Here is a 21949-nt window from a genome sequence, read left to right as displayed (position 1 = left end):
ATTGCTGCATGTTGATATTTTGTAATTCTATGTACTCCCTTTCAAATCCCGTGTAAAACAGGAGCGCTTGATCATAGTAATTTGCCGTTTAACTGATGAAAAAAAAAAAGAAAGAATAAAGTGAAATCGTGAGTATATATTAGATTTATCTTTATTTTTTTTCACTTTCCACCACTAAAACTTTGGCTTGTTCAAAGCATTAGAAGTAGCTAATGACCAATTGCATTTTCTTTGCATTTTTTGTCAATGAATTACTCTTTCATTTTGTATTATGAAGTAAATGGATAGACTACCCAAATTAATGTCGTCCAGCACTATTTTAGTCGGCGTTGTGACGTATAATTAGCCCTTTACGGTTTGATTTGAAGTTTACACGATCGAAAATTCCGGGATGACACGTCATCATGACATTTTTGTCCACATCATGTAAAGAAGAAACCACATCACGTAAAGAAGAAATCACTGTACGTAATGAAAAGAAAGATGCACATAAAGTATAATTTAGAGATCGACATAACGTAAAGACCAAACGACCTCACGTAATAAAAAAAACACTGCTCGTAAAGATAAATCCACATAACATAAATATATATTGACATAGCGTAATCGTAAAACGACAGAACGTAAAGACAAAATGACTGAACGTAAAGACCAAATGGCAGAACGTAAAGACAAAACGACATAATGTAATGATGTTCATACATAACGTAAATACAAAATGACTACATGTAATTATAAAGCCACAACAAATAATATAAAACTGACAACACATAAATAAACATGTATCTCATCAGACAGTTTAGGCGTTCCATAGAAATCTGTACACAATTTTTTGCAATTTAAAATTTTGAAGTATTTGTTTTTGCCGTTTTATCTTCTTTGCTGATTTACTGTAGTTTCCTATTGTCTAACATACATTCAATTTATTAATGTCCAAAAACAGATACGTGATCTTTTCTCCCGGTAAAAGTCATTTGAACTTCCTTAACAATGGTTGGACGTTCTATTAGAATCAATCATATAAATAGACATTGCAAATTTCGGTATGCTGTTTGTGTGTTTCAGAAAATGAATTAGGATCGCTTATATATTAAACCTTACAAATCGATGTTGGTCATAGGTGTAACAAGTTTGGTAAGCGTTGTCAACCTAGGGCATATTGGTGTTAGTATCGGGATATTGCAACGCAAACTTGTTGCACATTTGTAAGATGATAACACTCACACCAATTGACAAAACGTAAAACTGCTGGGGGACTAGCGTTAGATGTTCAGTCTATTCCTTCTACAAATTTTATTCTAACTAGGTTGTCATTTAAAAACCATTAAAACAAAACATTTACATTAATTTTGTCATCATGTAAGTAAAACAACTTCTCATAAGAAGCAGATGTTAATCTATTTCGGGTGCCTTTTTTCGATTTGTTTATAGCTCTTAAAAAGTCTTACGCGTTTAGTATCATAGAATAAGTACAGTATCCATTGTGTGTATACCAATATAATTATGGTATATCATGCATCCTTGTTCCATTTCAGGATTTAATTGTCAACCAGTGTGACTCTCACTCCCAAAATGGAAAACTAGGAAATATTAAGTTTTCCTGTCCACAAGGTAATATACTGACTAACCGGCATGTAATATATAAGTTGAGAACCATGACCGTTTAGTCTCGCATGTTTGTATAAAGTAATGGTTGACTATTGCACCCATTTGTTTGTGCTCAAACAGCTTTACGTGTTTCACTTTTGTAATTCTGAAGGAAGTTCATGCGCCACTGTTATCCGCCTCTATAAAAAAGGTTCAAACACAAAATAATCAACAGATTACATAAGAAAAACAAACTACAGACGAAACAATAAACGATTTGGTGTTAGAAGTTTCTGTTCAAACACAAATCAAATAGCCTGCTACATGTAGGATACAACTAATTACTCAAATGCCATTTTTTTTTACAATATATTGTAAATCTGTGCCGGCACACATTTAAGTCACGTTATAGCAAAGGTTAAATCATGTATTTATATATTTAATACCTTGTATTTCATTCATTTCAGGGCAATATTTTACCGGGGGATTTTGCATTATGTCAATAGACGTAGAAATGGATTGGTATAGTGCAATGGTTACATGTAAAAGGTACTAAGGATTTTATTAATTATATGTCACATATACCATTAGTTTTTAAATATGATATTCCGTTAACATATATACCACGGCGGAAGAATGCGGCCCTTATAAATAAATTCTTATGTCGTTCTTTCAACATAATGTGTCGTTTCTACAAGAAAATAAGTCGTTCGCACAAGATAGTTATATGAACTTTTTATCATTTCCTCAAGAGACTATGTCGTTCACAAAAGAAACTTATATTGTTCCCTCAAGTATCATGTTGTTCCCCTAAGAAGTATATTATAGTCACGTCAGTTATACGCTACTTCTTCAATATATTATGACGTCTTATCAATTAAGATAATTTACAATTCTCTCAAGATAATACGTCGTTTAAAGTTTCAACTGAGCGCAAGATGAACAGGCATGAGTATGAATTATTTTGGGCTAATATTGTATCTTTCAGACACGGGTACGAATTATTCTGGGCTGATGATATAGACGACTATCATGATGTAGATCACTTAGCTCCAAAGTCATGGACGAACTATTGGTCAGGTGAGAAACCATTCTTCGATTACATGTAGACCACTTAATGGCAGAGGAGAGGCTGTTAACTTCCAAACTTTAAAAGTAGAGATGTGTTAAATATACTTCTCGAGGAAAGAGAATAATTACTATCGAAATATAACGAGAATATGGATTTGGTGAATGTGTCAAAGAAACAACAACACAAAGCCTTGAATATCAATAATCTACATATGATGGTCTATTTTTGTTTATTTTTGTACCAAGTTTGGTTTCAATCCATTTAGTCGTTTCTGATGAGATGTGCAGACAAGACGGAGGGGGGATAAAAATATGAAGCGCATGGCCCGCTTTTATACCCCCTTCAATTGAATAACCTCTCTTTGGAATACAATGATATGTTATTCAGTGTCTACCTTTATGATGGAGAGAGGGTAACCTCAAATCGAAGAGGAGGGTTGCATAGTCAGAGGGAAAAAAAGGTTGCAGTAACTCGGGCAATTGAAAGGTGTCAATGGATACATTAAGCCATACACGGAAAGGGCTACATACAATGTATCTTCCCCAACTTTTTTATTGTTTAAGTGTCATTTTCTTCAATCTTTTTATTGTTTATGTGCTATTATATAAACATTTAAGCATGAGTGTGATTTCTATTGGATTAACAAATTTGATATGTGCCACTTACTTCTTGTGTCGTCCACATACATCATTAAAAAAATACGGAAATAATCCGTGCGTCCTCCGCAACACAAAAACTATCTTTGATACCAAAATTCTTGAGCACCATATATAATTCATTGTATCCATCTTTTTGCCTAGCATTCCAACTCAGTCACAGTAGTGGTGCCGACTGGTTTATACAGTGTAAGACTCGTTTCCAGTGATTTCACTGAATATTTGTGCGACAATCTAATTTCTGCGCTATTTGGCGGTAACCCATGCGCCAGAGATCGCCAAAATTAAGCGTAAAATATAACTTCAGTTCATAAACTATAGTAAGGTCTATATTGAAACGTCCTACTCACCCCACTGGACTGTTCCTTCAGAAACACAGACTTAACTCTTACGTCTTATGCAAATTTTTGTTTTGCTTGGTCCCCTCCCTTCGACATAAGTAGTTTACAGGAGGGGGTCCAAGATTTCAGGTTAGGTCGGGAGCGTTCACCGAATTAAATGCCCAGCGAAGCGAGTCAAGGAAATTTGTAAAAAAATCAAGATTTCACGCAATATAAAAAAATCACATTTATAGGGGGCGCCGCATGGTTAATGGTTAATGACGCTGATATTCAAGGCTTTGTGTTGTATTTCTTTGACACATTCACCGAACTCCTATTCTCATTATATTTCGATAGTAACTATTAAGGTATCTTGAAGCCATTTGCAGGATGTCTCTCCCGAATTTAGCATATCCCGCAGGAGTTTTGCCGGAATGATTGGTGTTGCACGAAGAAATTATCTGTACATGCTATCGAATTTTAGTCTTGAGTTGCTGGTAATTAAAACTTGACGTCATTTCATGACCGTGTTTATTATTTAATATACAGGTCTATGGTCTATGGACATAAAGAGAAAGGTGAGCCAGTAATCTTGTCAGGAACTTGAATCCGACAATTCCCGATCGAACCAATAATCGTAAATCTTAATGCCTGCATTTTAAAAATGCATGTATCCGTGTTTTTTTATGTATTTTCACACTTAAATTCATGATTGGATAATCGAAGGAATTAGTGAACTGCCATGTTCACGTGCCAAGATGGAAAAATCGTTATTCAAAAGATCGTTTAAAAGAGATTAGGATCTAATTTGAAATAAATAGAGGCAAGATTTATTTTTTTAAGAAATAAAATACAAGGATAGGCCATATGTAAAAATAAAAAAAAGTAGCATATCATCTATTGTTACCCTTATATTTTTTTCTGAAAATTTGCTGAAGAAAAAAGGCAAGACCTAAATTTTCTAAAAATAAAAAGGGGATAGATTATTTGACCTTAGCTATATCCCCATAAAAATAAAATGGTTTCTCCTTTAATAAGATCTCAAAGTGTTCTGAAAAGAGAATTCTAAAGGTGATACTTAAGTGCAAGTGTTTGTAAGAATAGGGCAAAAGGGGAAAAATCAGAAACATGCATGTCATGCCCCCTGCAGGTCCGGGTTTCAATAGAATAGGCCTGCAGCTAGCGCTAAGCTTGTCGTAAAAGGCGACTAAATAGTGCTCAGAAACCTAGCAGGGGGGCTAGGCACTCTGCTCACAGAGCAACTGGGATGTGTGCCCCAGCTAGTGGAATGGGGTACCCCTGGTGTGTTACATGCTGGGGTTGTCAGGCTATTATACGGAAAACCTGACCGCAAACCATAGTGGTGCACCGTGTTGGGAAAGATGCCACATTCCTCGCACGTTGAAGAACCCTGCTGTGGTATTTGATAGGAGTAGGAACCTTTGCGCTACACCACAGGAGGCTAAATTGCCCAACCCTACCCATCCCTTCGTTTTTCTAGTGGCAATCTAAATTTTATCGACCCTGTTGCCCTTGTGTCCCATCCCTTTTTCATATCATCTTTTCATGTTCATTTTATCATTCATTTCATGTTCATCACCTGAATATAGCTGAAATATTGCTGCTTGGGCGTTAAATCCCAACAATCAATCAATCATAAACCCACAGATTTGACAATATAATTTCACTATTGGATGCTTTCTCTATACGATAATTACCATTATTTGATCACTGTATCATTGGATTTGCTCAGAAATTTTTCAACAGAATCTTAGAACTATTAGGTTTTTGACTTTATAAAATTTTATATCAAGGTTCCAAAATAAAAAAGGAAGATAGGTATTTGATTTTAGGGGTTTTAGCACCAACCATTTTTGAAAAGGGGCCAAAAAACAAGTATTTAATCAAATTTTCAACAAATGTAGTTGTATAACTCCAGGGAAAGCATTTGAATGTCTATGATATTGTTCCACAATATTCTATACCACAATGGTTAGATTGATTTTGGGGGTAAGGAAAAACTTTTCAGGATATTAAGGGCCAAATGTGGGCAATGAACATGTATTTGGCTGATGTCCAGACAATGACTTGTCATTTGTGAATGAATCTCTTAGAAACTGTAAAACAAGGTGCACTATCACCTTATATAGGAAATACTGGATTTGACTTGAATTTTTAAGGAAATAAGGGCCTGCATGAAACAAGCATTTTCCTTTACTTGGCTTAAGTCACAATCCCAAAAATCAATCCCCGTCTTCCTTTTGAGGTATTGCACCTTAACGTAAAATTGATATGAAATTCATTCACTTTTAATCTTGAAAGTTATTAAATAACGGTGATTAATGGATTTTGATGTTATTGCCCTGTTTTGCTGAATTAACCTGTTTTTTGACAATTTTCACCTATTGTTTAGAAAACAATAGGAGATTGATGATTAATTTAAATTGAAAAAATGTATGGTATTTCAGTATCAATTTTTGGAGCAAATTTCAGAAAAATCTTTGACACTTTTTTGAGTTATAGCCCTTGAAAGTGTCATTTTTGAGGTTTTATCATTTTTGCCTAGTATCATTTAGAAAAAAATGCAGATTGTTGGTTAATGTAAATTGATGTATAATATTCAGTATTTCAGTATCAATTTTAGTCCAAGGGAGTTGGTTCAGTAATGGAAATATTTGGCCTCAAATCAAGGGCTACCTGAAGAAGATTCAATGATATTTCCAACTCTGTAATGTGCTTTATAGTTGATTTGATTGGTATAGGATAATCATTTGAACATATACAGTCATATATGCCTTTCAACTTTAGCTGAAAGTGGAAAAATCTGGGAAACACCCATAATTTCTGCAGTTTAACTTTGGCAGCATTCCTCATGCTTCATATATTTTGTGTATGATTGTCAGTTACAACTCGTGCAAAAATATTTCGAGTGAACAAATGTTTTGCCACTTCTCTTCCACACAAAAACCATCTTAAAAAATTGCAGAAATATTAGAAGTTCAAGGTTTTTGTAAAAGTTACATAAATACATAATGTTATTTCTGGAATAATGTCATAAATCTGGTCAAAAGTGGCTTGTATTCAGTGTTTGTAACCATACTACATCCTAGAAATCAACTGTAATTTTTTTTTTAAAAATGAACAAAGTCAGGTATCATCTATCATGTGACTTTGATAGAACTCTCAATTTTTTTGCAATAGATTATTTTTCAGTTCGCTAAATAAAATCATATAATTGAAATATTACATCAATATCTCACACTGTTCATAATCATTCTTCTTCTTGTACATAATGTCACATTGTGTGGACACTATGCATATGTGATTGTATTAAAAGGATTTGCCAGGACATGATGCATCCATTGGATTTTATATGTTTTAAATTTTTGTGGGTTGTAGGGGTAGTTCTATCTAGACTATATCAGCATATAAACTAGACACATCCCTATCTTCAGTAGCCTCCTGTGACTGATCATAGTACAATGTCTGTTCTAATATAACCTCCCATAAACGTCAAACCATGTATTACCTGATACACACGTTTCTACACCTTCGCAGTTCAGATGCAAACAGTTATTTTTTTTTGTAACATTAGAGTAGAAACAATTTAAAATGAGGGTACAGTATTGTACTCATTTACACACAGGTTGGCCTATATATATTTGCACTTTTCAATAATCAAATATAAAAACCCAGCCCATGTGTAAGGGATACCCTACTCCCCATTAATTATGTCTGAAGTGTAATTACCATGATACTTGCATATACATGTCATTTGTTGGTTATATATGTATATATAAATATATATATAAAGTCTAAAGGAATCTGCCAACCAGCAAACTTCATGGATATTTGATTGTCGAGTCATGGCAATGCAGCACAAACAACAAACTATGTAAGTCTAAAGGATTCCACAACCATACCGATAATGAAGTTAATATGCTATAATAAAATATACAATGAGCAAAAGTGTGCAGGAAAGTAAGTGGTCTGTGAACACAACTCCATACCTAATCAAGTAAACACCTGTGACATATTGAAATTTTAACGATAGATAAAAAAGATCTTGAGCATTGTGTTATAGAGACACCCGTTTTATGCTGATCTTGAACATTGTGTAAAATATAAAATTAAAAATATTTACAAACACCGTGATGGAAAGAAACTATATACAAAACAGGAAGACCTTAATGTTTTTTATTATCTGTGTGGATGTAAAACACGAAGTTCTTTTATCCAAAAATTTCCCGCTTCACTCTGTGCAGATCACTCCAGATAGTGTTTTGTTTCACAATTAAAAATTGCATTTTGAAATCATTGAGGTAGTGGTTTGGTAGTCTGGACTGTTGACTCGTGGGGAGTAAAGGCTTTTTTGTTAGGTTGCTCCTGTTTCCCTTTAAGCACTTGTGAAAAGGCTGTTTGGATTCACCAACATGGAGGCCACTAATGGGACAGTGAAGCAAATATATCATGCTAGTGCTCTTGCACTGCATGTTACAAAATATTTCGTAGCATTTCCCTGTGACCGTGCTGGTGAATAATGACATGAGATGCATTCGTTTGCAGCATTTACACCTTTTGTCACCACAGGAGTGACTCTAGCCTGGAGTCAAGTTGGGCGTATATATTTCAGCCCTTGCAAGCAGACCACACAAACTGTCTGGCTGTCTGAAAGCAATCTTAAGTGGTTTTGGAAAGACTTTGGATAGTGTGGAATTTTTTTGTGCAGAAACCCAGTTCTCATGAATGATATTGTGGCTGTTTTTAAGGCATGGGTGGAATGTTAGAACACAAGGAGATATATATTTATGTATGCATTATTTTGTAGGTTTGCACATAAACAATGAAACTTCTAGATGGACTTACGAATCAAAAGAAGTATCATTAAATGAAGTTTACTGGGAAAATGGTCAACCTGATAAAGCACAAGGAATATGTATTTATGCAACAAAGAATGGATATTTTTCATTTGGAAATTGCTTGAGTAAACTGCCATTCATATGCAAGTCACATGCTGTTTTGGAAGGTAAGACAGTTGAGAGAAAGTTCAACTTAATGCTGTTTTAGTTGGATTGTTTTAGAAAAAAACTTTCTTGTGTAAATTTGTTACAAATTTGGTTTATAAGGTTCAAAACAAACAAATGAAACAGTATGTTTTTTTTTTTTCAAAGCAAGCCAATTCCCAAAAGGCTTTTTTTTGTTTAATTTTAAAGCTTAAGTTGGCTTATGTATTATAATTCTGAATAGATCACACCATATTCCATATTAATGTTTGAAGTTTTAAGATTATTTTGGACTGATAGTCAGCATCTTAAGGTGGAATGTAAACAGTTGTAGTGTATGTTATAATGACTATTATGTTTTTCAGGTTACTTTCGATGTAGAAATAGTAAAGGGATCAAGACAGAATTCCTTTGTGATGGTCATAATGACTGTGGTGATTTATCTGATGAAAGCAGCTGTGGTATGCATAGCAGGAAAAATATTGTTTCAAAAATGTATTGATATTTTGAAGAGGTGCTTAGTTGAACGTATTGCCCAAATTTCCATTAAAATACACTTCATACATACCAATTTAATCAGGCTTGTTTCATTTAGTGACATTCTTTCCTGCTGTTTGTTGCTCATAAAAATACAGCTTACTATGACAGTCTAGAACAACGCAGGCTATGTTGGACTGGTCAATGATTCTTGTCCTGAAATGCATGAAATACTTGCCTATAACTACAATCAATGAATCATTGCACGTTTTCTGTTCCAGATTTGTTATTTGTACAGAATATATTTCTCAAAAGGAAGTAGACATATGTGTTGAGTGCATGTAACTGACATTCTTTCTGTCAAATTTCATTGTTCAGTTCAATACATTGTATTAAAAAAAGCTATGTCATAGAAATGGACCAATGAATGTTATAACTTTTTGGTTTCAGAAAACAGTACAATAGTGTGCTCTGAAGTTATTGATGCCCAAAATACCATATCTGGTTCTATATCAAGTGGTGATATTGTTTTCAACACTTCCAATTCATGCTATTGGATTATTGTGGCAGGAGTGGGACAAACTATCAAAATAATGGTATGGTGAATTGTTAAATGATTTTATTTGCAAATTAAGATTGGGGTATATACATTTATAGATCTCAGGCTGTCTGTCTGTCCAAAATGATGATTCCTGAAATGCTTCCTCTATCACTTGCAAGATGCCTTTGTTTATGCAGTGTTAGGTCACCATATGTTCAAACTATAGGAATTTTAAACTTTTATTTTGAGAATATTTCCAATAAATACATGGCTATGGACTAAGCCACTTTTCAGCATGCTGTCCAATGTTGTAACTCCTATATTACTCATTAACTTTATGCAGTATGATACCTTTATACATGTATGAAGAAGTTAACATTTCATTTTCTTCAACACCTCCTATTTTACTCATTAGACACCTCATTTAGAATTGTAAAACAAAGATTAATTGGACTATGATAAATTATTATTATACTCCCTACTTAAGAACTCTAAAGAAAATGTAGAAATCACCCTGTTTTTCTGTTTGTTCACATTTTTTTGTATTGGTAGAACTCACACGTAACTGCTCAACAGATAATGATAAAAGTTTATGAGAAGGTTAAGACATCATAAAGTGTACGTAGATGAAATTATTGCCTTATTTAATTTTTAAAGAATTTAACATTTTTATATACTGCATTAACTATATAATTTAACCTGCCAAAACTTAATCAGTTAAAATTCATTTGCTTCCTGCAATAGGAAAGAGAAATTAATGAGCCCTGAATTGTGTAGGTTCAATTTTTATGTCTTCTAGGTAAAAAGTAATGAAATGAAGAATAGTACAGACATTTTACACTTTAGAACTGGAGGAATGGATGGTGATATCTACCTTGGAGAACTGACAGGAAGTTCTGTTAACTCACGTCCTACCTATTTCTCTTCTGACAATATATTTACCTTGAGATTTATCACTGACAACAGCGTTGAATCCTCAGGATTTACAATAGACTGGACAACCAGTTAAGTCAAATTTTAGATTAACTTCAACTGCCAGTGACATTTCACCTAGTATAATTGGTAATGTCTTAACAACAATCCAATTAGAATGTTTGGTTAACCATTGATTGGGTATCAGGATAGTGGTTTCCATGCAAATATAAAATTTGTTATGGTACCAGTATCGTATTGCATATCCCTGAGCGGGTGTACGTCAAAACATGGATGCCATAAAAAATATAGTGCATTTTCTTTTTGCCTCTCTACAAACTAATGTTTTGTCAAAAGACATGAACAATGACTTAAAAAATAGAGCAAACATCACACTGTAAGATGAAGAACTTTTTTAAAAGAAAATCTAACATAATATCATAAAAATGTTCCACTGAAAAGGTTGGTTTGGTGAGTGCAAAACGAAAGTGAAAGTAGGGAAAATGGCTATTTATAGTTCAAGACTACTTTTCTGTCCAATCTTCGTGGACTCACCCTATTTTCTTTGCGGGAAATTATTTTTTCACATGTCCTTAGAAATGCTACATAAGTGAAAGTTTTATTGAATCAATTTACATATTTTTTAAAAAATCCTAAAAATATGCACTTCACTATAGAAGTCTATGGGAAAATTAATACGATACTGAGACCTAGTAAGCCAGTTTTTCAAGTAAAGTTGGATATTCAGCAAGTGGTCTTTACCAGCTGAAAAAGTAGTACCCCAATACAGGTAACACTTTTAAGATGAATTAGCCAACTTTTGAACCTGATTTTTTATGGTAGCTCTGGTTTTTTGCATTTATAGTTAATTTTTACCAAATTTGGAAATGCATTTTGTTTTCATGAATTTGTAGGATATCAGTTCAATAAAATTATTATCTTGACTATTTATGATGAGCATATCTATATTCAGGTAACCTAAAGCAAGTAATACTCCTGCATAAAGGATAGTTTTCAAGTTACAACACATTTTAAGTGTGTGGTTAGGACTTGAAAATAGTCATTTTCCATACATTGCCTCTTATATATGAAAAAATGAATATTTTTTTTATTTTTTGTTTTTCTTTCAAATAAATAGCTAAAATGAGTTGCCATATAACTGTGTGGTTGATTTAAACACAGAAATGTCACAAAAGTCATCAGCCAATTTTTTAGTGGACTTTTTTCAGTGGTTCAAATGGACAGATTCTAATGCGGCAAGAAAAATAATGGTGTTTTTTCATATAAAAACTGAATTTTTTCAAAAAGTATCTAAAGCAGACAATTGTTATTATAATATTTATACCAGTAAACTATATTTCTTGCATCATAGCTATCTGTTTTAAAGAAAAAGTCCTTTTCCTGTCACATTGAGGTCCATTTGTATCTGCCTTGGGTACCAAAATGGCTTAAAATCTGTATTTTCTGCATATGAAAAGCTATATTTTTTTAAAACTATGATATTGGTATAATTTTTTCTGGATTTATTATAATTGAAATGACCATATCTATAGTTTAAAACAGTTGGTTGTACCGGTCATTATACTTTACTTTAAACAAGAGGCTCCCTTGAGTTAAAGACAAAAAAGGAGGTTCGGATATTAATATTTCCATATATGGAACTCACAAGTGGGGATTAAATAATGATTTAGAACTCATAGTACAGCTCATGTATCTACCATGTCAGAATAAACCACAAAGTTGCTTAGTTTGATTAATACAGCAGCTTTTTATCAAAAGTAATATTTTCTGGCTAACATTGAGATATTAGTCTTATGCCTGGAATAGGGTACCTATATAAGAATTTTAATAGAAAACTCATGTTTGTAGCAGGGCAATGATATTCTGAATTTTCAGTATGGAAATGAATACTCTAGCAGAAAAACAACAACTTTTAGGATTATATTGAAATGTTTATTAGTAATAGGTACCAGTATCGTATTGCATATCCCTGAGCGGGTGTACGTCAAAACATGGATGCCATAAAAATATAGTGCATTTTCTTTTTGCCTCTCTACAAACTAATGTTTTGTCAAAAGACATGAACAATGACTTAAAAAATAGAGCAAACATCACACTGTAAGATGAAGAACTTTTTTAAAAGAAAATCTAACATAATATCATAAAAATGTTCCACTGAAAAGGTTGGTTTGGTGAGTGCAAAACGAAAGTGAAAGTAGGGAAAATGGCTATTTATAGTTCAAGACTACTTTTCTGTCCAATCTTCGTGGACTCACCCTATTTTCTTTGCGGGAAATTATTTTTTCACATGTCCTTAGAAATGCTACATAAGTGAAAGTTTTATTGAATCAATTTACATATTTTTTAAAAAATCCTAAAAATATGCACTTCACTATAGAAGTCTATGGGAAAATTAATACGATACTGAGACCTTATGAGATGCACTGTAAATTAGAAACTTATATTTGAAACTTAGTCTTAATGCCTATTATTAAATAGTGGCTTAATTGTAAGACAGAAATGCTGTATATTTATGAAATACTGTAAAATGACTTGCTTGTTGTTTAGTTTTTCAGGAAAAATATGATATTACTTTATGGAAGATTAGAACAGATGTATTGGATAATTACAAATATATGGCATTTGCATAAATTATTTTGAATTCTTTACTGTATAACTTTTCCAAATTTTAGCTATTTTAAAAAATTTAACTTCATCAGTAATATTTATTTAACAAAGCAAATTTTTTATTTTTCAAGATGTAACTGAAGTTTTCAATGGTGTAATGGAGTTAATTGCTGAAAGTTCAACGAAGGAACTAAAATCACCTTTTTATGATGATGGATATTTGCCTCATGAAAAAGTGTTAGAATGGTTGATAACAGCTGATACAAAGAATGTTGTCACACTGGAGGTTGGTCAATTCGTATTTTTCAACCAGGTTTTTTATATGCCTTAAATTTATTTGTATTATGATATGCCACAGTCTGATAGTCTTTTTATGCATGGTAGGATACTAGTTATTATGAATAATTTTTAAAGGCTAGTAATGTTTTTGTTGTAGAGAAAATGTTTGACTTAATAGTAGGAAGCTCGCTATATTTACCTGTGTTGCTAAATGCAGAAGTGGGTCTAGGAGTCAGGTCACTCTGTCCGTTTGTCCGTCCACAACACTTCAGTTTGTCATGGTACGTCATGTAACTACTCAAAGGAAGTTCTTGAAACTTGGTATGTAGCAAGAACATCACATGCAGTTGTGCGTGAAATCAATAATTTCTTATTCTCTAGTTTATATGGGAGTTATGGCTCTTTGAACTTAGAAATTTACCATAAATCATCATGTATCTGCTTGTCGTCACAACCTTCCTGAAATTACCCAACAGAATTTCATTAAACTTTGTATGTAGCAAGAACACCATATGCATGTTGTGCATAGTGTCAGGAGATTTAAATTCCCAAATCTTTATGGGAATTATGTTACGTAGTTCTGTATATCTGTCCAAAACACTTTTTTCGTCACATTTTCTTTTTTTTTTAAATCAAAGGCTGCAGTGTGACCCAGAACCAGACGATTGGTCTAGCTTGTTTATCTTGTTTCTGAGTACCATCAGAAATTTCACCCTGTCCTGTTTCTAAGTAACTTAAGGACTTCCAACACCCCATAAAAAAGCATATTATAAAGTTTTGGGTTAGGCTACGCTCAGTTATGTAACCAGTTCTTTCAGGCTGGCAAGTTTTCATTTATAACTTTTCTATTTGTTGTGTTAGTGGATATTACTGCTAGCCATACTTTGATATCAACATTTATTTATTGTTGTGTATTGTATTTATTGTATGGTATGTTATTGTGGGAAAGCTGTTTAGAGCATGGTTTCGTCCACATTTTGAAATACCCCATTCATAGTAGTAGACAATAAATTGTCGGTTATAAAAGATTCTGTAACTTAGACTAAGCAGAACAGTGCCTCATTTACTGAACAAACCAGTTCTATATATAATGCTTGGCCACACTTAACCTGCTACCAAGGTTTATTTCTCAACATGTAAAATACATAAAAGCAGTGTTTTGAGTGACCCATTCAACATGTGATAATATATTGCATTATAGACCAACTACATAGGTGTAATTCTGCCATTTATGATATTGTTGGGATAATTTACATTTGTTTATCCTGACAGAAATTTGCCTTTTAAGGATCAAAGGGTCAGACTAATTTAATATTTCTGTTTAATTTGGATGTCAGCGGTGTCTTTAAGTAGTTCATTGAATGTGTATAGTATTAAGGACTAAATTTGAGAAATTAAAATAATACTAAGCCACTTCAAAATTTTTATTGGACGTCAAACGGCAAAGTCTCTTTTACTTGCATATTACATCCAGTATTTATCAATTAGGATATACAATTTTATGTATGCTGTTTTATGTTGTACTTATAAATATATACATGTACATTGCAAACATATACAATTCTGGAAAGCTAATTTCATCAGAAATCAGGTAGCAGTTTTTTTTCAAACTTGAAAGAATACTATTGCCAAAACTTGACTGTTTGATGTGATTTAAAAAATGGTCATCTTTTATACTTTCTATTTTTATAATTTTTTCATTTCTCCCTTACAATGAGCCTTTATTTATTTTAACTTTTTGGATGTTTGACAGCAAGTGTCTCCAGATTCTACACTATGTACACAGTTGACTGATCCTTGGTCACTTAAGGTACACCCTAAAGATCAAAAGAAAAAAAATGCCAACTACATGTTTCATCAATTTTACAATAAATCATTAATGTTTATTTTTATATGTATGCTAATTTCTTCTTTTTTTTTAGTTTGTTGATCTTAAAATAGGAACGTCAGGTTTGTTGTATCTGTGGGATGGCAAAGAGAAAACTTTGGAACCAACTTTAAATGGTGTTCGTAGATTAAAGTCAAATATTTTTATATCAAAATCAAGTTCTGTAAGACTGATGCTTAGAAGTGAAGGAGGTGGGATAGCTGCTTTCAATAAAGGCCTTTACATCAAATACTGGGAAGGTATGTATGCAAATAAGTGAATAAAGATCAATTTAATCTTATTGATGATATCTTTGATTAAATTTTAATATTTATTTTATATAGTAAATCTAGTGTATTATTTTAATTAATTACACTGGAATATGCCTTATTTGTTTTATTATTAGTTATCAGGTATATCTGATGGAGAGGGTGGCAATAATTTACTCATATTTCACAGTTTTTTCTATCCTGATTCCCATTGACTAATTTAGGTTCTGGTGACATTGGTGTTTATTGTTGAAAGGTTACATCCAATAATGTGTGGACAATCATCCACCATGGCCACACAATACATTCTCTTAAAGAGATTTTTATTATGAGTACCCCAGTATAACATTTCCAAATATTGAAACATTTGTCAACTGTTCATTTGGTATATATATGACCCCTTGGTACAAAGTATTTCCCTTGGCTTTGCCTCAGGTAATAGTAGTTACATTTACTTGATATTTCTGTTGTGTATTATAGTAAAATGACAAATAGTTATAGTCCTTATGCAGAGAGTTAAGTCTAAATTTATGGCCAATATCTTTAAAAAAGAAAAAAAAGTCGGGAGGAACTGTTTGCATTTTTCATTGTAACATTTCTTGAAGTCTTAGATAAATAACAATATTCACCCAACTTTGTTGCACTCCTGCAGAATTTGTATTTTTCTCTGTATGAATTGGCAACTCCTCCTAAACTGCTCAAGGGATTTCAGGAAGATTGGGCATCTCTTATGTATGGTATATGCATATGAAAGAATATGATTATTATTGTTGGGCTCCAAAGGGTGGTAATTGAAATGTAAGTTTATACATGTAACAGTTTAACCTTGTAAATCACTTATACAACTTCTCTTAACTTTCCCAAGGGACTTCGATGGCATTTTAAAGAAACGTTGGACATTGCATAGAGATGTGCATGAAGGAGTGTCATTATTTTTGGTGGACTCATAATGGAGATAATCCAACTTGAGTGCTTATTATGAAGTGGGGATATTTTTTTATTTAGGTTGCTATTTGTATTTAGAAGAGATGATCATACTATTCTTTCAGTTGCAGTAGATGAATGGATCTGTTTTTAATTTTTTAACTGATTGATCTGCCCAACTGTAAAAAATCTGCCTGCAAAACTACCATTGATGTTTTTATCACATTGTTCCAGATATATTTCTTTATGACAGTTTTATTTATTGTTTGGATAAAAAGCCCTTGAGTTCAACAATACTAGTTTATCCTACCAATATATCTGGCAGGTTGCAAAGTGAACCACCAGTTAAATGAAGGTATGATCCAGTCCCCAGGTTTCCAGTCTGGTAGTTACCCTGATAAAGTGGACTGCCAATGGACCATTACAACACCTGAAAATGAAACCAGGCCTATTTCTCTCAGATTTAATTCTTTTCATATCCAGTCAGCATCTGATTATTTGAAGGTTGCATATATTATATTTCTGTATTAAAAACGTGTTTAAAAGTGAATTTAATAGTTCCACCATTTGCTACACAATAAAAAGTGAAATATGGTTGGAAACTGCTCTCTGCCAGTTAGTGATACATTTACAGTTATTATTTACATGTAATGATAAAATAGCCACATGATTTACAATGAGTAAAGTGCAGAATTAAAAGAAAATTACACATCTAATCAAATGAAGATATAAATATTACTTATATTACTAAGGGAGCAAATGGAAACTAATGGAAACAACAAGCATAGTACAGGTCTGTCATTTTCCAAAATTATCAGGATAATATACAACTTATGATATTGACTTCATTTAATTGATTGCTAAAAAAAGGCAAGCTGTTTGTAAATGGCACTTTTTTTCTTTTTTTAGCTCACCTGTCCTAAAGGGACATGTGAGCTTTTATCATCACTTTTCATCTGTTGTTGTTATTGTTGTCTGTACATGTAGTCTGGTGTTAACTTTTCTTTAAAAATCTTCCTCTCAGAAACTGCTGAACAGAATTTTATATAAATTGGTGACATTCATTCTTAGCATGTCTACTCCCAAAATTATATCTGTTATGGTGTCTGGCCAAAAAAAAAACATATCTGTTGTTACTAAAAATAGAACATAATGGTATTACCATATACTTTTTTTATATCTCAAAAACCATAACAGATAGAAATCTGGGACTTTTGAGGCTCATTGGCTTGAAGAGATCTACCTTCCCTGAAGATTTCAAGATAATACATTTACTAATTTTTGAGTTATTGCCTTTTTTTTTGCTTATTGTACCCTTTTTTGGCAGTTTTTGCCTTATAGTTTAGAAAACTAAAAAATATTGATGATTGATGTAAATTGATAAAAAAAATGTTAAGTCATGATCTACTAATGGTGCAAATTTCAGATTTTGACTCTTCTTAGTGTTATGGCCCTTGAAAGTGTCATTTTTGACATTTTTATAACCAGGTGACCATTGCTATCACTTGGTGTCTATCTTTGTTGTCATTGTGAACAATTTTTCAAATATTTTTCTCCTCTGAAACTACTTAATGGATTTGTATGAAACTTGCCATGATTGTTCCTTAGGGTATCCTGCACAAATTGACTGGATTTTTGATCAGTAAATATACATGGCTGCTGTTACTAAGAATAGAACATAGGAGTCAGACAGCAGTTATTTTGCATATATCTCCAAAACTGTGAGGTTTAACTGATTCTAATTTAGGATAAAAGTGTTCAGCATGACGAGATCAATCTGTGGTTCACTTTTGGTGAAAATCTGTTCACCCATATTGGAGTTATTGCCCTTTTTGGACATTTTTTGTTGTTTTCAATATTATTACTTTTAAAAATCTACTTTTCAGAAACTACTGTACAGAATTCAGTGAAAGTTGGTATGATTGTTTCTTAAGGTGTCCTGCACAAAATGAAAGTTTGAATTTTTGATCTGTGGAGAAACATGGCCACAGCAACTGAAACAGAACATAGGGGTCAAAATACAGTTTCTTACAAATAACTTAAAAACCATTGAGTTCAGGAAAATTCTTATTTCAGGATATAGTTTTCACCATCAGGAGACAGACCTATGCCCAAATTTTCAAAATGATTTGTTGCGTAATGTAGGAGTAATGGCCCCTGTAACAGATTCTTTTGTCGTTTTTTGTGTGTACATCTTTGAAAATCTTCTTCTCTGAAACCATGCGAAAAAATTTTATGAAAATGGGTGTAATTGTTTTTTAATAAGACTGATCATTAAAAATTTTCATCAATCAAAAAACAAGGCGGTCATTACTAACAATTTAATATAAGGTCAAATTGCTTATTTTGCTATGTTTTACTCAACTATAGAAGAATAATGAAGATGAAAGCTACTAATAATATAAAGATGATATTTTGAGTTGACTTGCAGTATATAAATTTTTTAGGTGGCCATTTTCAAAATGGCTGCTATTTTGTGACCATTTTCACCAGTTGCTCAGATTCCAATGAATTTTGGTTTCATTAAGAAACGTTTTATTCTTTGTTGAATGGTACTGACAACAGTTTGGTCTGGGTGGCCATTTTCCAACAAATTTTTGTCCCCACAACACATCGCAAAGGGACATGGAAAGCTGGGCGTCCGTCGTGCCGTCCATCCATGTGTCCATCAGTCTGTCTGGGTTTTCGACACTTTTTGTTTGTAATGCTCCTACCAAATAAGTATATTTTTGATTTGGAGCCTTATTATGAAGAGTTACAGATTAAGTTTAACTTTGGTTATGGTTGATTGATTTTTACAGAAGTTACTGCCCATGAAATTTCAGTGAATTTTAAGTTTTCCACACTTTATTTTATTTTCTTTTTCAGCAATGTATACTGCGATAATGCCTGCTCTGACCCGGTGTAATAACAGGGCATAGAGGGAAACCTGCCTTATTTTTTTCCAATAGATTTAAAACACTTTGAAGTCATTTCCAACATTTTGTGTCTTAGGTACTCCGTTGAATTTACAGCATTCATCAGTAGATGTTCTTTTTCATTAGGTTTTTGTAAAACTTGGTAACAAAACATTTACTTACTTAGTTGATATTGCATATTTTACCAGGTGAGCAATTCAGGCTCTTTGAGAGCCTCTGGTTATCAGTTTTTGCCTCTTATTTAGAAAACAAAAGCAGATTGATGATAATTGTAAATTGATAAAATGTTCAGTATTTCAATATCTATTTTTGGTGCAAATTTCAGAAAACTATTTTGATCATTTTTGAACTCATACATGGGCCTTGTAAGTTTCGTTTTTTGACCATTTTCCCTGTTATTGTCTTTCATTGACAAGACTATAGCAGATTAATGATTAATATAAATTTGAAAAAAAAATATATATATACATGTAATACAATGTAGTATGTAAAGATTGGTGCAAATTTGGGAGAAATCTGTTGATTGCATTCTTTAATGATTTCTGCACTTTTAGCATGTAATTCAGTTAACATAAATAGAATGATGATTAAAAATGTTTAGTATCATGACAATATCATCTGTGCAAATTTGGTCAAAGGTGTTTGACCATTTTTAGGTTTTGCCTATATTCTACATTTTAAAGTTATTGAACCAGATGAGCGATTCAACCTCTCGAGAGCCTCTTGTTTCTTTTGTACTTCATGTTTCTTATATGTAGGATGATTTTGTGTCTAGAGACATCATTTAATTTGTGTTTAATGCAATATGTTCATTTTTCAACAGGTTTATAATGAAACTAATAGTACATCAGCCCCCTTATCCCCATCACACACAGGTAATGGGTTTACTGGTTCTGATGACCTTACTGAAATGGTGTTCCACTCTACATCTGGTATAATTATTGTGGAGTTTCAGACTAACTTTGTCCTTACTGATAAAGGTTTTGAAGCTGAATTTTCTGTAGGTAAGTGAAGCATTTGAATGGAATTTTATGGAAGGAAACTTTTTTTTCTGATTAATTATAGGACTTAAAATCAATCTAAATGACTAGGTGCTGCTGTTCTTTTTTATAGTTAAATGTATTTTATCACCATTGCATAGATTATAAGTTAAATTACTTTAAGTTGTAGGTTAAGGAGAAAGTTTGGTAAGAACCCCTTTTGGCTTCATGATTTAGGCATTTTTGAAAATTTGATTAAAGCTGATTTCTAGGTAGTAGTAGTGTAGTAAAATGGTCGCAAACACTCAATATAAGATGTTTTGACAAGATTTTTTATATTATTCCAGAAATAACAGTATGCATCTATGTAACTAATTTACAAAAACCTTTAACTTTTAACATTTCTGCAATTTTTCAGATGGTTTTTGTGTCAAATCAAATCAACTATAAAACACATTAAAGAGCAGGAGAAACAACATAAAATTTTATTCATGTGGCCTCCTTTTTTAGGCCAATTTTGCCCTTACTGAACCAACTTTCTTTCTGAAGCAACATTTAAAAAAAAACATGAAGAGGAAAAATCTTTTGGCAGAAGACCTGGTGCTTATGGCAGAAATTCCAGTTTTTCAATAGGTACTTGTGCAAGTACCTTTTAGACTTAATTAATGCATCTCAAAGAGTTCATTCTTTTGGTCTGACAATTTTCAGAGCACATCTGTTTATGTCAGGAGATAATTTATTTCTGTTGATGATGTACATGTACTACACATGTGATAAATTTATTTTTATATAATTACAAAAAAAAATTCCCGGTTATACAATGGAATCAAGCTTTCAGCAGACACTCAGTGTAAAAATAAGTGTTGGTATCTCTTTGTTTCTCAGTGTGCATTACCACAAGTAAAGGCTTGGTTTGGTTTTCAGGGTTTGGTCAATGGGACATGTGCCATGTAGATATTAGGGCTGAAAAAGTGCCACAAACAAGTAATTTCTTGATTTCCAGAAAAAAAAATTGAGTAAAATTGATGGGTCTCATTGAAATTGTAACACAACATACCATGTATACCACCAAAAAGCTGGAATTAAAATTTTTGGCTTATGATTTGAATATTATGCATGACTGAGTTAGAGGTAAAAAAAAGTGCCTAAAACATTTTTTTGGTTTCTGGACAAAGCTTGAATTTTTAGGGTATTTTAACACCACATGTAACAGTACTTAGTACTTGATCATATCATATCATACAATAATATTAATAATCGTTTTATGGCTGTTTTGTTAAAGTGTAAGGTATTTGTTTTCTTTTATTTTCAGTTTTCCTAACCTTAATATGTAAGTTTTATAAGCGCTGCAAAGTTTCCTTTCAAAACTATATTTGAGCAGAGTGCTGTGTGGCATCATTTATCTTATGTAGCTACAATGTATACAATAATTTTCATTCTCACTCGACCTGCATGAGATTGAAAATTATCATATAGCTAGGTCAAAGAGATTTTAAACAAAATAGCAATAATGATG

The 21949-nt window shown here is 32.5% G+C and overlaps 1 protein-coding gene across 2 annotated transcripts in view; it reads left to right on the top strand.

The window, feature by feature from the left end:
* LOC148619410 (uncharacterized) overlaps positions 1-21949 on the top strand; it is a 187050-nt gene that overhangs the window by 12753 nt on the left and 152348 nt on the right. For both annotated transcript variants that reach the window (XM_088579277.1, XM_088579276.1), the window contains exons 2-12: positions 1536-1611; positions 2055-2136; positions 2576-2667; positions 8464-8661; positions 9004-9099; positions 9566-9711; positions 10456-10660; positions 13328-13482; positions 15398-15602; positions 16861-17039; positions 20277-20457. In XM_088579277.1, the coding sequence (XP_088435403.1) occupies positions 1536-1611; positions 2055-2136; positions 2576-2667; positions 8464-8661; positions 9004-9099; positions 9566-9711; positions 10456-10660; positions 13328-13482; positions 15398-15602; positions 16861-17039; positions 20277-20457 (1615 nt within the window). The remainder of the gene's footprint in view (positions 1-1535; positions 1612-2054; positions 2137-2575; positions 2668-8463; positions 8662-9003; positions 9100-9565; positions 9712-10455; positions 10661-13327; positions 13483-15397; positions 15603-16860; positions 17040-20276; positions 20458-21949) is intronic.

Source organism: Perna viridis, chromosome 4, assembly GCF_037379345.1.
Source record: "Perna viridis isolate PV_CMFRI_1.1 ecotype Kerala chromosome 4, ASM3737934v1, whole genome shotgun sequence".
Lineage (NCBI taxonomy): Eukaryota > Metazoa > Mollusca > Bivalvia > Mytilida > Mytilidae > Perna > Perna viridis.
This window is presented reverse-complemented; position numbering and strand designations above follow the sequence as displayed.